Source organism: Histomonas meleagridis (assembly GCF_020186115.1).
Source record: "Histomonas meleagridis strain 2922-C6/04-10x chromosome Unknown contig_10, whole genome shotgun sequence".
Taxonomy (NCBI): Eukaryota; Parabasalia; order Tritrichomonadida; family Dientamoebidae; genus Histomonas; species Histomonas meleagridis.
Window position 1 is genome coordinate 256315 of NW_027150747.1, and position 16092 is coordinate 272406.

Below are 16092 nucleotides of genomic sequence, written 5' to 3' on the forward strand. Positions count from 1 at the left end.
TGTTAGTGTTGGAAAGTTTATTTATTGCTTTAAAAAAACTTTTTTCAAGATTTTTTTTTGATTTTTCAATTTCCTTTTTTTGCTTATTAATTTTTTCTAAATATTGCAAATGAATTTCATTATGGGAATTCGAAGATGATCTTGAAGAAAATTCATTTGGAAACATTTGACTTTTTCGAGTGATGTCAAAAATTTTGAGAATTTTTATTTAAGTCACATAAACGTACACAAAGATGAATGGAAAATTTCAAGATTCTGGTGTAAGTCAAATAGAAATATCAAGTATATCAACATCAGGATTTCTTGATTTTTCATCTCCAAGTAATTCAAAAAAGAATCTTAATACAGATACAAAAGATAACAAAAATCAAGAAAAGAGTACAATCTCATTTTCGAGTATTAAAAGCTCATTAATGAAATCTCCTAGCCAAAAATATAACACAGAAAATTTACTAGAATCTATATTATCTGATACAAATCAATCACCAAAAGGCACATCAATTTCCTCAATTCACAAAGACAATAAACCAACCAGCAAAGTATCGGATAGCATTGATGATATTCAATTTAGTGATGAGGATGAACTTGACAAAACCATACACATTTCTGCAGATGACAAAATTTCATCTATACTCCCTAAAAGCTTATCTGATTCCAAGAGCAAAAGTCAAGAAAAAGACTTTTCGACCACAGATTTGCTCAAAACAATTGAACCATATCATTCCACTAATTCCAATTTAAAGTTAATCGAGGTTGAACAACTTCTTAGCAAACTCAATCGTACCAAAGAGAGTAAAAGTATCATCAACACGAGTAGTTCATATTCCTCTGGCGAGTCGAAACAAGAAAACGAAGACTTTTCATTTGATTTTTTCTCTGCTTCTTCAGTAAAAAGTAATAGTAAATCATCATCAAAACAAACAGATTCGAGTAATGGATTCGTTAGCGATTTGAGTTCTGATAATAAAACAAAATCTAACGAACTCCAAAAATCTATTTCCAAATCAAAAAATAGTTTTAATAAAGAAACGAAAGTCGAAAATAATAATTTTAAAGTTAATAGTATAAACGGAGCAGAACAAAAAATTAATGATAATGAAAAAAGTATTAATCAAATATCAAATGATAATACAACAAAAAGTAATATAAAAGAAAGTGTAATCTTATTAAGTAATAATCAAAAAGAACAAAACACATCAATAAAAAGTGAAAATAGTATTAAAGAAAACACTGAAATTGAGCAAAATAATCTGAATAATCAAACAAATAAAAACATAGAAACAAATCAAAAAGATAATAATATAAAATCATCAAAAAGTAATATAAAAGAAAATACAGAAGCGGAACATAATAAATCACTAAAAACTAACCAAAAAGGAAATGTTATTAAACAAACATCAAAAAGTAATATCAAAGAAAACATTGAGCCAAAGAAAACCATCAGAAATAACACTAATGAAACAACAAAAAGTAATGTTAAAGAGACAGAACATACTAAATCACCAAAAAATAGTCCAAGAGAATATGCTAACATAAAGACAGCATTAAAAGAAAGTAATGTTAAAGCAATGCCACAACTCCAAACAAAAAACACTAAACAAAACAAAACAGACGAAAGTGAACTTCCTCATTTTCCGCACAAAACTATAGAAAACTTTGATTTTAGTGATGAAGAATTCGAATTAGCTAATCACAAACGAAAAGTAAAGATTGAACAACTAATACAACAAAGCTATCCAACAAGATCTAATAATAAAAACATTAATAATAAAGAAAAGAACATTAAAATTCCTCATGGAAAGGGAACATTTAAAGAAAAAAGTTCAACAAAAAGAACAAAAAATATTTTCGATCCAACTGAAACTAAAGCTACAAAATTACGTAATCAAAGTATTAGGCAAAAAATGGCGTTGGAACATGAGCAAATAAGAATAAAAGAAGAAGAAGAAAGAGAACGAATCGAAAAAGAAAAAATTATCGGAAAAAAGTTAACAAAAGAAATAAAAGAACGTGAAAATGCAATTGCACCAAATACTACAAAAAAGAAGACAATGACAAATAAGAAAATATATAACACAGAGAAAATAGAAAAAGCAGAAGCGTTTTTGAGGAGAAATGATAGAGAACTTATTTATGCAGATATATCAAACATCGTAAACCGCAAGAAAATGAATCAAAGATAACAAATTTTTGACACAAAGGAACTTAATGTATACTTATATTTATGTAAAAATAATTGTTTATACAATTTTGATTTTTTTTATTGTAAAATTTTCCTTAAAAATAACACGCGTATTAGTCGGATGAACCAGACGTATCAACTTCTGCAAGTAATTTCTGTATCATGTCCTGATCAATTGAAGAACTATCACTTTGAGTATCTGCTAATTTTAAGTCTGATTGAGGATTCCTATTAGGTATATCCTCTATGTTGATTTCTATTTCGTTATTATCTTTTTTCTCGAGAGAAAATTCAGGTTCAAATATTTTTGGAGAATGAACATCATTTGTAGAAATGATTGGAGGGACATACACATCAACATCGTCTCTTTGATATTGATCTCTGTTCCTTGGTCCAGCAGAAAAACAACATCCCATTTGATTATACTTTTATTCAAAATAAACGGTCGCTGACCGAACCTTAAACGTTCTTTTAAAAACATTTTAATATTCCTCGGAATAAACCATTTCATAAGGCCTTGGAAGCTCATCCCTTATTAATTTCTCTGCATCTGCTGCAAGCTCATCAATTTCTTCTGATCCCATTGTTTCTCTAATTTCTTCAAGAGCTTGGAAAAATCCATTTACATCCATTTTTGTAATCAAGTAATTACCATATGGACCTCCAGGTATTCCAACCAAAGAACAAAAACATTCTAACAATCTATCCATGATTTCATTAGCATTTCCTATAATAAGATCTACCAACATTTCAAAAAACTCAAAATCATCGAATTCCTTTCTATCTATGATATCATCTATTACCAACGAAACCAAAACTGCTGTATGACATTTGAATGTGAAAGATTTATCTTTTGCCATTTGGATAACCATATTTAAAATATTAACAGGAATGTCGTGATATCTCTCAGCAACTTTTATAAGGAATTGTAATATGTTATTCAGGTATTCATCAGTGAAGTTTTGTTGGTTCCAAAGAACTTTTTCGATTTCACTAAACATTTCAGGCGATACAAACAAAAACTGACACATTTCACTACGTTGAATTGGATTGAAATCGGTTTCAAAACCGAAACGATAGGAAAAGTCGAGCAGAAGAAGTGACATTATCAATGGGAAGATGCCTGATGATATTTCTTGGACATTAATTAAAGGATATATGTTCCCAATTCCATGTTTTTCAATAACAAGCATAATTTGGTTAAGAACAAGTGTATTTTTTTCATCACATAAAAAATTTATAATTTGTGAAATAGAAATGGCAGAGGGTATAACTGTGTCTGGATCTGTGTTTTGAAGAGTGATAAATAGTGCTTTATCTACTAAAAATGGATATTGGTCTAATGGAATTTCTAAAGGAAATTCGGCAATAGAGTGTAAGAGATGAGTTAGAACAAAAGGATACTCTACTCTATCTGTGAGACGAATCCAATAACTCATATTTATCATTTTAAAAAATGATTCAAATTGCACTAAATCACTGATAAGATATTGTGAACTGAACTTAATGCCGCCCTCAGCATTTTCAAGAATTGAAATTATTTTTTCTATAAAATTATTATTACAATAATCAGTTAAAGAGGTTAAAGGTAAAATTGCAGCTATATCTGAAAGACAACGAAGAATGCCCCCGATGAGATCGATATCATCAGTGTTAATTAAAATATTGATCAATTTTTGGTTGACAATAAATAAGAAATGTTGATCTAAACAAGATTCATCATTTTGTAAATAATTACTAATAATACCAAGGATTTCTAACATGATATTTTTTTGTTCTTCCAAAGTATTTGGAAATTTTTCAAAAAGAGATAATTGTTCATAAATTTTTGCATCATTTTCAAGCTTGAAAATATTTTCATTATCCTCATTTAAAGCATTACTAAATCCTTCAAATCTTTTTCTTCTGCTGGTCTTGTTGGACTTGAAGTGAATCATTAAGTGATGTATCAAACATTTATCAAAAAGTGAAAATGAACGTTTATTTCATGGTTGCTTGAAATCCACCAGTGCCTTTGGTGATTGCCTTTGAACACGTTTGTAAAAATCATTGTACTCAATCTGAATAGCCTTTAACTTTTGTGCTAATTGATTATATCTATATTGTGCAACTTTTTCAATTCGATCTGGTGTACATTCTGATAAAACAATTTTGAAGAGTTCGACTGTACAAAACTCAAGACGTTGTGAAATCTTAAGGAAGAACTTCCTCTCGTTGCTATCATATGTTTCTTCTTCATCTTCGTTATCATCAATATTTGTTAATGATATCTTGTATTGACTAATGGCAGCCGATTTAGAATCAATGTTAATCTTGTTAAGTAGTTGACGTATTACATTTGGAAAGTCCATAAAATCAATCTCTAAATCTTGTTTTTCTTTCATTTTTTGAAAGTCTTCTTCGAAATAACTCGATTCGAAAAGAAAATCTAGTTGTGTTTCATCATATAATTGGAAACGAACAGATTCAAGAGATTCATCATTTTGTTTAATTAATATTTGCAAAATTTCTTCTTTAAAAATCTTTTCTTGCGTTTCATCGTTCATTATCTTTACTGTTAATGTTGTTTCGAAGATTGGTGAATATCCTTCGTTGATTTGGTTGGTTGTTGACATTTTTGTCAAAACCGCCAAATATGTTAACGGTATTTCTTGCAAAGAAGCAGAAAAAAATTTAACGAATACATATGTTTATAAATTAAATTACTTATTTTAATCGCACTGAAAAATGGGATATATTATTCATGTTATTTTATTAAACAATATTCTCATTAATTTATTTGGGTCTTTTAACCTTTGGTGAAAGTTTTGGAGGTGGACGTTTCGTTTCTCTTTTATCTAATTTGGTGGGTTTTATGTCAAAAGGTGTTTCATCTGGTTTCAATGTAGCTTGAAGTGTATATGTAAAATGTTTTCCTTCTTCTTTTGCTGAAACTAAATAGTATGTTTCACCTGAAGACAAGTAAGAAGTTGCATAAGATGTAAGATTTTGTCTCAACAATTTCACACTTCCATCTTTATCACAAAAATCCAAAATCAAAGAAGAATCTAGGTTTGCGCATTTCCGAATATATTCTATAGCGACTCCACATTTTACATTCATATTGATTGGCTTTTTTTGATCTGCGAATCTTATGTACGCAAGCATCTGTTTTGATTTTAACGTATTTCGTTAACGGTCTCTATTCCTTTTGATGAAATTTTCTTTCACAAAAATAATATTTCAAGAAATGCTAAACATTTTTTTCATATATTATTTCTATAAATGTTTATTTATAAATTTATATTTATTCCGCATGTATATTCTTATTTTTTATCATTTGCTTTAATATATGCTTATGTTTTTTCAACACAGCAATGAAATGTAAATCTTCTTTATTCTTATTAATTAGATATTTTACCATTTTTAACATCTTTTTTAGAACTATTGGATTATTTTCATTTATAGCCTTATCTGGAGGTGTTGATAAGAATCCATCTCTTAATGTGCTTCTGAACACGACTTTTTTTCTCCAAGAAATGAAAGTTTTTGTTTTCATAAAATCGAGAATTTCTTCGAATTTTAATTTTTTTGATTCTTTCTTTTTTGGTTGTAAGTTATATAAATCAACAACACTAAATTCCTTAAGTAATAAACTAAAATATGGATCTGTTTCAAGTTTCCTATCTATAATATCTAATACTTTACCTAAAAGACGCGTTTCTCTTTTTTCGATTTTATTACGTATTTCATTACTAGAGTTTTTATTCGGATTTTGTACACGTTCTGGAAGAATAATAGTGACTTCAAACTGATTGCAACGTTCTAGAGCAAGAATATTCGTGGTCCCTACAACTTTATACTTACGTGAACCTTCAATAACTTCGGCAAAACGTGGATCTCCAAGTCTTGTATAAATCAGATAATCTTCAACGTATCGAACAGGTGAAGCAAGTGAAAGTATGGAAAAAATAGCATTAGAAACATGATATGCGTTGGATCCATAGACAAGAATACCTTTATTAGATAATAAAGCATGCCAGATTTGTTGAAGATCCGCATTGGGACCAAGCCATTTTATAGGATTGAAAGACTTATAAAGGACGTTGTTTGAGGCACTTAAAGAAAGTTTAAGAGTTTCATTTGGCATTTGAATTGAAAAAATTTGATTATCAAAATCCCATTTTGATAACATTTCACAAACTTGTGTATATAAAATTTCTGGTGAGCTAATAGGTAACTTAGAAACTGCTTGCAAAAACTTTAAAAATTGAGCTGTTAAGAAATATGGTGAACAAAATGTTATTGAACATAGTTCATTGTTATGAAAAAATGAGTACGCATAACATGATTTAAGTCCGATGTTAAAGGAGTGTATACATTTTCTGATGGTTGAATTTGGATTTTCTGGAAAAGCACACGCAATGAAATATTGCTCTTGATTATCAAAACCATAGCCTCCCGTGTATTTTTTAACTATATGAGATCCTTTTTCACGATCAAATTTTAATAAACAGATTTCATCAAATAATTTTTGTTGCATTAGGTTTGTAGGACGTTAAGATCATTTAAAAAAATGAATGTTCTTATGCCAGGTTATTTCCGTAACTTAGATCCCAACCACTTTTCATGTTTTTCTCTTATAAAAAATACGTTTCAGCGTGTTCTAGGAATTCCAACAGAAGATATCAATTTAATTTTATACATTATGCTTAAAGATGAAACTGAAAGTTATGCTGTTCATGAAATGTTATCACAGATATCAATTATTCATAGTGCGCATATTGCCACAAACAAAAAATCACTTTCTGATCTTGCATCAGAGCTATCTATTAATTGTATTATAACATTTAATCCGAATCTATACCCAATTTCTATAAATTGGCCTACAATAACCAAACTTAGTACTAGTGTCGATAATTTTATTTTCCAATTAAATTCAAAACATCCCGATCAAGTTGCTGCTGAATCATTATTCCAACGTCGTTTTTCCCCAAATGAATATTTACCGGAACCAGTTCCACTTTCCATCATTAAATCTGCATTGGAGACTGCCAAACGTTCTCCATCTGCAGGTAATCTTCAGTCATATTCCATCAAAGTTATTACTCAAAAAGACTTAATTGCAAAAGTAGCTAAAGCGTGTTTTCAAGAAAAAGTTAAAGCTGGTTCAGGGGTAATCATATTTATAATCGAACATGAAATTTCAGCTAGAAAATATGGTAAAAAAGGAAAAAATTTCTTTTCAATTCAAGATACAACAATCGCATGTGCACATACACAACTTGTGTTAGAATCATATGGAATACAGTCAAGATGGATTGGTGCATTCCATAGAGAAGAATTCGAAGAATTATTAAGCTTAAGTGAAACACAAAGTGTTGGCGCCGTATTAATTTATGGATATGGATTACCAAGAAATAGATCTAAGAGAAGAGATATATCGGAATTCGTTGAGTTTATTGAGTAGCGTAATTTATTTGATTTCAAAATAAAATCATTAAAAAAAATGTTTTTGTAATCCATCTTATATAAATTAGTGAATTTACTGTGTTTATGTATTGAATTAATGTAAAACTCAATTGAAGAACTTATTAATGAAAATTTATAAATAAAATATTGGATTTGTTGTGTCTTAAATGGAAATTGTTTTTGATTTTATCTCTTAATTTGTATATCAAAAGTATGAATAAAATTAATTTTATTTATTTGATTTAAAGGAAAGACAAAAAATTCTAATGCAATTCAAATGTTTTAGAGAACAGATTCATAGATGAATAAAAATTTCAAATTATATGTGAAAATTAAAATTATCTTCATTGAAATCTTTCACAAATGGATCTTCTTCAATATTATTCCTTGAATATTCAATAGTAAAATCATTCATTTCTTTCAAATTTTCTACGTCATATTCAGTTTCTTCTTCATCTTTATTTCCTTGTTTTCGATTACGAATTAATAATATAATAAGCAATACAATAACAAGAATAATTATTATTATTCCTATCAATACTCCAATAATAATATAATTATATGTTTGATCATCATTTTGATTTTCATTATTTTCATTAATAATATAAAAATTAGAATAAAATGTGAAATATTGTGAATAAATAATAACTGTATAATCATAATATATAAATGTTCTTGAAATATATATAAATGTTGAATTGATATTCGTAATAATAAATGAATTAAAATATGAAATATAAATACTTAATGTTTGTGTAAATAATAAAATATTTGTTAAAATAAATGAATGTGTGAAACTTATATATGATGAAAATGTATTTGAATTAATAAATGTATTTGTGAATGTACTTGATTGTGTAAATGTATTTGATTTAGTAAATGTATCTGAATTCGAAAATGTACTTGAATTATTTAATGTATCTGATTGTGTAAATGTATTTGATTTAGTAAATGTATCTGAATTCGAAAATGTACTTGATTTCGAAAATGTTTTTGATTTCGAAAATACATTTGATTTAGTAAATGTATTTGATTGTGTAAATGAATTTGATTTCGAAAATGTATTTGATTTAGTAAATGTATTTGATTTAGTAAATGTATTTGATTGTGTAAATGAATTTGATTTCGAAAATGTATTTGATTTAGTAAATGTATTTGATAGTGTATATGTAAGTGTTGGAAGAATGCATTCGTCAATTGTTCCTTTCGTTATCTTTAATTATCCAAATCGCTCACTTATATATGTTTCATTGACCATAACATATTCTGTTGGAACATCTTGAAAACAATCACTTCCAATTGCTGGTGAAGTTTCGCCATAAAAATAAATACATTTCAGTGATGTACAATACGCAAATGCTTGATTTCCAATATTTTCAACACTTTCACCAATGATAATCGTTTCTAATTCATTACAGAATGAAAAAACACTTGATTGAATATCTATAACAGTATTTGGAATTATGAAATTCGTAAATACACAACTTGAGAATGCAGAACTTTTTATCGTATTTAAACTTTTCCCAATTGAAATTGTTATTAAATTTGTGCAGAAATTAAATGCATTTGATTCAATTGAAGTGACTGAATCTGGAATGCTGAATGTTTCCCTAGGATTTCCAATAGGATGGATAAATAATGAGTCTCGTAATCAATTTATCATATAAAACTCCATCGTTTTCATAATTACTATAATATGAATTATCTTCTGCAATTTTGATGTTTTGAAGACTATTACAGTAAATAAATGGATTTGTTGATATTGAAGATATTGTACTTGGAATTGTAACTTCTTTAAGATTAATACAGTTTTGAAACATAAGAGATCCAATTGTTTGAACATCTTCACCAAAAATTACACTTTCAAGATTTTCGCATTCATTAAATACATTTCCACCAACTGTTGTAAGAGGACTTTTAATTGTTACATATTTTAATGCAGTTTTTTGAAATGCACTTTGTCCAATACTTGTTATACCTACTCCAAATGAAACTTCTTCTAAATTAGAACACATACAAAATGCATAAAATCCAATTGAAGTGACTGAGTCAGCAATCTCTGCTGTAAGCAATGATGTCCATCCATAAAAAGCAGAACCTGGAATTTCTGTTATACCACTTGAAATGATAACATATTTTGTATTGCTTTGATAATCATTTGTGAATTCATTTGGATCCGTTATAGTTAATGTTGATGTATCTGAATTAAAAAGTTGTATCGAATGAGAAATAAAAACCATAAACAATATGAAAACAAATTTGATGTTTGCTTTACTTTTGGTTCGATGATTTAATGTAAATTTTATTAATAAATTTAGGATTTTAATAAATATTAAAAAAAGTAATGAAATTAAAGAAAAACAAAAACTTAAATCGGTTTGGAAAGAACCAGATAGAATAAGCAATTGTAACAATAGAGGAAATAAATATTTGTTCATTCGGACTTGATAGATTAACAATTTTTGTGAAATAAAACTTCGAAAATATTGAAAATTAGATAAATTCTGATAAAGAAATGTGTCATTAATGTTTAATATTGGATAAGTAAAAGTAAAGTCCTTATCCTTCAGATTGGAATTTTTTATGTTATTATCAAACAAATTAAGATGATTCATATTAAAGACATTTCAAGACTTACGAATATGGTTGGCGTTTTTGTTCATGTAATGATGAAAACTTTCGATAAAAATAATGGAACAAGCTTTTCAGACTTCGAAAGAAACGTTTCAACCCAATTCAATTTTGAGGTTTGTGAGATAATCAATTTTTCTGGGCACTGGGGTTTGATCACCATCATATCGTTGAAATAGGTACAGAACTGACAGATTGAATACTTATCGTTAATTATATTGTGTCGAAATAGATCGTTTTTTGTTATAGATATCCATCAGTATTTGTAGTTTGAAGCTTTTATTCACAATTGTTTTTGATTATTTTATATTTTTTTTTTAAAAAACAAATTAAACAGAAATTATATTTTATTCAAACAAATTGACGTTTTTTTGTATTGCTTCTATATCGTCTGTTTCAGCAGTTGCTTACATAAAACCCAATTCCAAATTTTCATTCCTTCTCATTATTTCACATGACATTTTTCTTGATTTTGGCTCGCCACAACTCAAAGCCATCAACAACTCATTATTTCTTTTTAACAAATCCACATACAACAAAAAGCACAAAAAAAATCCTTTTGACAAACAATTCAAATTAATGATTAATATTAATTATTAATCAAAAAACAAAATGTACTTTCATTAGAATTACTAATTTCGGCAGTTTTCATCAACAATTTCATACATTCTACAGAAGTGTTTTCTATAAAGAATGTACAAATTTGGTCATTTATAGCCTTTAATCCATTAACGTCGAGTTTTTTCTTGAAAAAAGGTTACAAAATACTTTAGTAACATCCGAATTCACGAATTTAATAGTAAACAATTGGTTAATAATTTCAGGATTCGTATTAGAATAATATCTAATTGTAACCAAAGATTTATAAAACGAAGGAATATTAACATTATACAAGAATGAAAATGCAAAATTCTAGAAGAAGAAAGAAGGAAGTTTCAAACTATTATTCGACTTAAACAATGCGATTATGAGTTCAATCATTTTTTCGGATATTTTAAAATCAAATGAAAACAATGCCATTCTTTTACATAATGAAACACAACAATGTTGCATAATTTCATTATGAAAATTATTCGAAATTAATGTCGTTAAACTTTGGATTAATGCCGAAAGTTGTGAAGGTAATTCCGAATCACAAAGTTGAAGAAATTCTTCGGATTTTATTATTCCGAAAATGTTTTTATTTAAATATGTTAATAAAGGTAAAAACAATGAAATAAATTTGGTGTTAACTATAAAGTTTTGTATAAATATTAAAAATTGTTGATTTTGCAATATGTTTGAAATAATTGATGAAATTATATACGAAATTTCTTGATACATTGAATCATAAGTAGTATCAATGATCATATCAAAAGATACTGATAATAATCCAACGACTGATTGAAGTTCAAAATAATTATGTTGTTTCTTAAGTTTATCGATTAGAATTAGAATAAAACGCTTTTTATTGTTATTTAAAATGATATAATATAATATGATAAATGAATTGCAATTAATTCATGGAAAAAAAATTGGATCAAAATTACTTTCTGAATTAAATTAATTATTTCTTTTAAATATTTTAGATTGAAATGTTTGTTGTTTGCTTAAATGTTTAAGGAAATAATTCGGAGAATATTTAATTATTCGTTTTATTGTTTTGTTTTGATAATTTTCAGTTATTAATTCATTGGAAATTTCTTTTCCGATTTGTTTCTCTATAAATATTTTGATTTCTGTATAATTATACATACAACCGAAAAATGTTATACTGATATTGTTAAAAAATTCCTTAAAGTACGCATAAGTTATTGTTTGGAACAAAATCAGATTAAACCTTTTTCTCCCTTTGGCGAGAATGTGAATTTTTTTTTTTTTTTGTTTTTTTACTGCTTTAACAAGTTCACCAAAGGGGATGCATCCCACTTTAACATTCATGAATGTTACCTAATGCAGAAGTTTCTCTCAATGGTGAATCTAATTTTTATCTTATATTTAAATTGAACGCCATTATATATTAATCCAGAGATTTTGTAGAGCAGTATTTCAACTTTCACATCAGCTGGTATATCGTTTTCATCTGCTTCAGCAAGTTCATAAAGGGCATTTTTTTAAATTATATACTTAACAACACCATCTTCTACAAGGTTCACTAATTTATTTAGAAGGTTTGGATGAGGATTTCATTTGTCAAGTAGTCTCATATTATTTTACGTCTAAGACATGAAATCACATTTTCCTCATTTATTGAAAATAATTCATTTAAATATTAATCTTTTATTGATAAATTCCCCATAGATGAATGTAGCTGATCGGTAGATGAAAACTAGATTATAAACCAATCCCGAGAGCAATTCAGAAGTCGTTTTTATCGTTTTTTTACAGCACTTTTTGTTTTTTGGTGCGATTCTGTGAGGTGTATTAAATTTGGTGTACTACAATTTAGGTTATGGCAATCTCAAAGATGATCCATTCTGTTGCAGTTGGTGATGAATCAGTTGGTAAGACATCCCTCTTAATTGCCCTAAATAAAAAACCATTTAAAGAATTTAATCCTCCAATAACTTTCGAAATTTATGAAGATATATTTTGTAAACAAGAAAAGTATATACTTAGGATTATGGATACAAGTGATAGAGTCGACTCTAAACTTCGTCAATTAACTTATTCACCCGCACGCAAAAATGATGTTTTACTTCTTTGTTTTTCTCTTAATTCTAAAAAATCATTTGAAGGTATCACTCAAAGGTGGACCAAAGATGTTAAAAACTACTATAAGCACTCAAAGATCATTCTTATTGGAACAAAATCAGATTTAAGAGAACCTGGAAATCCTGATCATGTTTCTGATGAAGAAGCCAAACAACTGGTTTTTAATCAAAAATTTTATTGTTACATCCCATGTTCTTCAAAAACAGGAGAAAACATTGATTCAATTTTTCCTTCTATTATTAAATGCTTTAACAATAATTCGCATCATAAGAAACGGTCCTGTGGACTCAATTTTTTTCGTTTTTTTTACATACCCGTTTTGTATTTTATTTTCTGCATTCCTCAATATATCCACTCATTATTTATTCTTTCAAATGATGGGATAAAAACATATTTTAATGATAATATTTTATTCACCCTTTCCACTTATATAAAATATGTATCAATATCTGTGATTATATTTAATCTATTTGTGATTTTTATTCCAATCGATTTCAATATAAAATTGAGTATTTTTATTGTAGGAGCTTGTTTTTATGTTTTACTTGCAATTGCTCAAATTGGAGTAGGTTCTTCGCTTATTTTAATTTCAATAAAATCTAATGTTTGTGAATCTAATGATTTTGATGTATGTGAAAATTTAAAGAAGAAATTCTTATTCCTTGGAATTAACTTATTGGTAACCTCAGTAATCTATATTTATTTAACATGGCCGTTATGGTACAGTGTTATTATTTCTGTGTTGGGAAAAATATTCTCTTTCTTCTAAAGAATAAACCAAGAATTTATGAAGAGAATTTAATATTAATTATTAATAAAATGCAAGTAAAATCTTTTTAATTTTTTTAATAATTTATAATTAATTTAAAAAATTATATATGTGTATATAAGTTTAAAGGAAATTATGTCCACATGGATATTATTTCCCTATGGTAACATTTATTAGATTCAACACTTTATTTTGCTTCTTTCTATTTCAAATGAACTTTTAAAGATATATTTTCGAATTTTTCTTTAAAACAAAAATAGATAATTTCATTCTCTTATAAACTTTTTTAAAAATTTTATGTATAATTCCCAATTTTTCCAAAAATATAATATAAAATAAAAATATATTATAGAACAATTACACACAATTTAAAAATAATAATAATATTTTTTGTAAAAAGTTATATTATAATTATCAAATGCAGATGTTTAACTAAATAAATCTTCAAATTTTATGATTTATTCTAATAAATATATACACAAAAAAGTTTGCGAACACCCCATCAGGCGGCAGTGAAGTACCAATGTTTCAACGTACTGATCCATATGTTTATACTGCAATTAGTGATTCAAACAGTTCATACGGATCTTTCACTGCTACATCTGCAGCAACATCAATCGCAGCAGGCGTAGGAGCATTAGTCCTTGAAGCTAACCCACATTTAACATGGTGAGATGTTCAATATATTCTTGCATTAACTGCAACAATTAATGATCCTAAACATCCAATGTGGATCAAAAATGCTGCAGGTTATAATTATCATACGATAGCATGATTTGGTGTTACACGATTAGCAGCATCACATTTACATTTTATATTAACATCTCCACAAGGCACTGAATTCATATTAAAATATCCTGCATCATTACTTACAGTATATACTGATTCATTTCTGTCATCAGAACATTTACAATTTGGTTGTCTTGCGTTCTTTGGTGAAAATCCAACAGGAAAATGGAAACTTAAATATAAAATGGAATCATATTATCCAAATGAGAAATTATTACATCCATCGATAGAAGTTTGGGGTACGGCATCTAAACCAACATTACCAACAATTACACGTCGAAATGCAGCAGAAGATACAATGATTCATTATTCCGAAACTCCAACAAGTGAAGGTGAATCTGTAAAAGTCGAAAACCCAATATGTGGTGAAACAATGACTGTAACATTAACACTTGATAATTCACGTGGTGCAATTAATGCATCAAATCCTGTTCCATTCGTATTATGGGATGGAAGCAAAACATTTAATATAGCGACAATGACATCAAATCCATATCGAATGTTAGCGCCATGTGCATTTGCTGATAATTCAAGTTATACATTAATTGCACATCTTCATAATCCCACTTCAGGTATTATTGATTATTTACAAACTAAAGTTACATTCCAAAATAAATTTGAACCAAATCAACTTATCAAACCAAAGCCTTATGATGTCATTAATCTAAATGATGGATTACAAGTACAATGGACTCGTAATGATACACAACTAAAATATGGTTTATACAATGAGAAATTTGTAATGGATGTAATTGATAATGATAATATGGAAACGATTGCATCACAAGAAATGTTGACTGGACCCGACATTGGCGCTGCGACTATTACACTTGATAGAGAATGTGTAAGATGCGTTCTGACTGTTACACCTGTATTGGAATCGCGAACAGATCCATGCTCATCATTCATTACACCATTCAGTGCATTAACAACATCGAAAGCACCTGAAAAATTCGCACTCAACTTAAAGACGGATAGATGTAAAATACAGGACGGAATTATCGTGGGAAGTAATGAAGCCGGGGATCATTGCTGTGATTGTGATTGTGGTCATTATTGTTGTAATACTGATTGTTGGAATAATCTTTTACATGAAGAAAAAGAAAGTTTCATATGAAAGATCAACAACAAACCAAGAGCTAAACATGTAAATTATGGATGGCCAGGATTAACTTATCGATATGAGGCTTCAGGTGAAATCAATAAAAGCCGCATTTTAAATATAATGGTAAAGCAAAACGATTTTTTCGAGTTTTGGATTAAATGACAAGACGTTAATCAAAAAGACCTAATTATTTGTGGAGTTTTGAATATTTGAAAAAGGTGTGAGTATCATGTTCAATTTTAAATAGAATATATAGAAGTCAACACCATAATATATAAACTGGTATGAATTTTTATTGAAATTTAGTTGTGTGAAATTCTCATATGATATATTTTGTTTTACGTATATATGAATCTGAATAGAATTAAAATAAAGTTGAGCGATAAGCTTAATTAACCCAATGGAATTTATGGATAAAAACATCTATTATTCAAATAAATACATTGATAAAACATTTAAAATAAATAGAGC

At 27.6% G+C, this 16092-nt stretch overlaps 5 protein-coding genes across 5 annotated transcripts; 2 read left to right on the top strand and 3 right to left on the bottom strand.

Moving 5' to 3' along the window:
* Positions 1–2664: 2664 nt before the first annotated feature.
* Positions 2665–3630, bottom strand: GO595_000452 (uncharacterized protein; the record flags this gene model as incomplete). Its single annotated transcript, XM_067917656.1, has 1 exon — positions 2665–3630. The coding sequence occupies one exon, from the start codon at positions 3628–3630 to the stop codon at positions 2665–2667; it is 966 nt and encodes a 321-aa protein (XP_067779440.1).
* Positions 3631–4167: 537 nt separating this feature from the next.
* Positions 4168–4797, bottom strand: GO595_000453 (uncharacterized protein; the record flags this gene model as incomplete). The annotated part of the gene is made up of 1 exon (XM_067917667.1): positions 4168–4797. The coding sequence occupies one exon, from the start codon at positions 4795–4797 to the stop codon at positions 4168–4170; it is 630 nt and encodes a 209-aa protein (XP_067779441.1).
* A 671-nt stretch (positions 4798–5468) lies between these two features.
* On the bottom strand, positions 5469–6311 carry GO595_000454 (uncharacterized protein; the record flags this gene model as incomplete). The annotated part of the gene is made up of 1 exon (XM_067917678.1): positions 5469–6311. The coding sequence occupies one exon, from the start codon at positions 6309–6311 to the stop codon at positions 5469–5471; it is 843 nt and encodes a 280-aa protein (XP_067779442.1).
* A 426-nt stretch (positions 6312–6737) lies between these two features.
* GO595_000455 (nitroreductase) lies at positions 6738–7631 on the top strand (the record flags this gene model as incomplete). The annotated part of the gene is made up of 1 exon (XM_067917689.1): positions 6738–7631. The coding sequence occupies one exon, from the start codon at positions 6738–6740 to the stop codon at positions 7629–7631; it is 894 nt and encodes a 297-aa protein (XP_067779443.1).
* A 7069-nt stretch (positions 7632–14700) lies between these two features.
* On the top strand, positions 14701–15633 carry GO595_000456 (uncharacterized protein; the record flags this gene model as incomplete). Its single annotated transcript, XM_067917700.1, has 1 exon — positions 14701–15633. One exon carries the CDS (start codon positions 14701–14703, stop codon positions 15631–15633), a length of 933 nt encoding a protein of 310 aa, XP_067779444.1.
* Between the last annotated feature and the right edge of the window lie 459 nt (positions 15634–16092).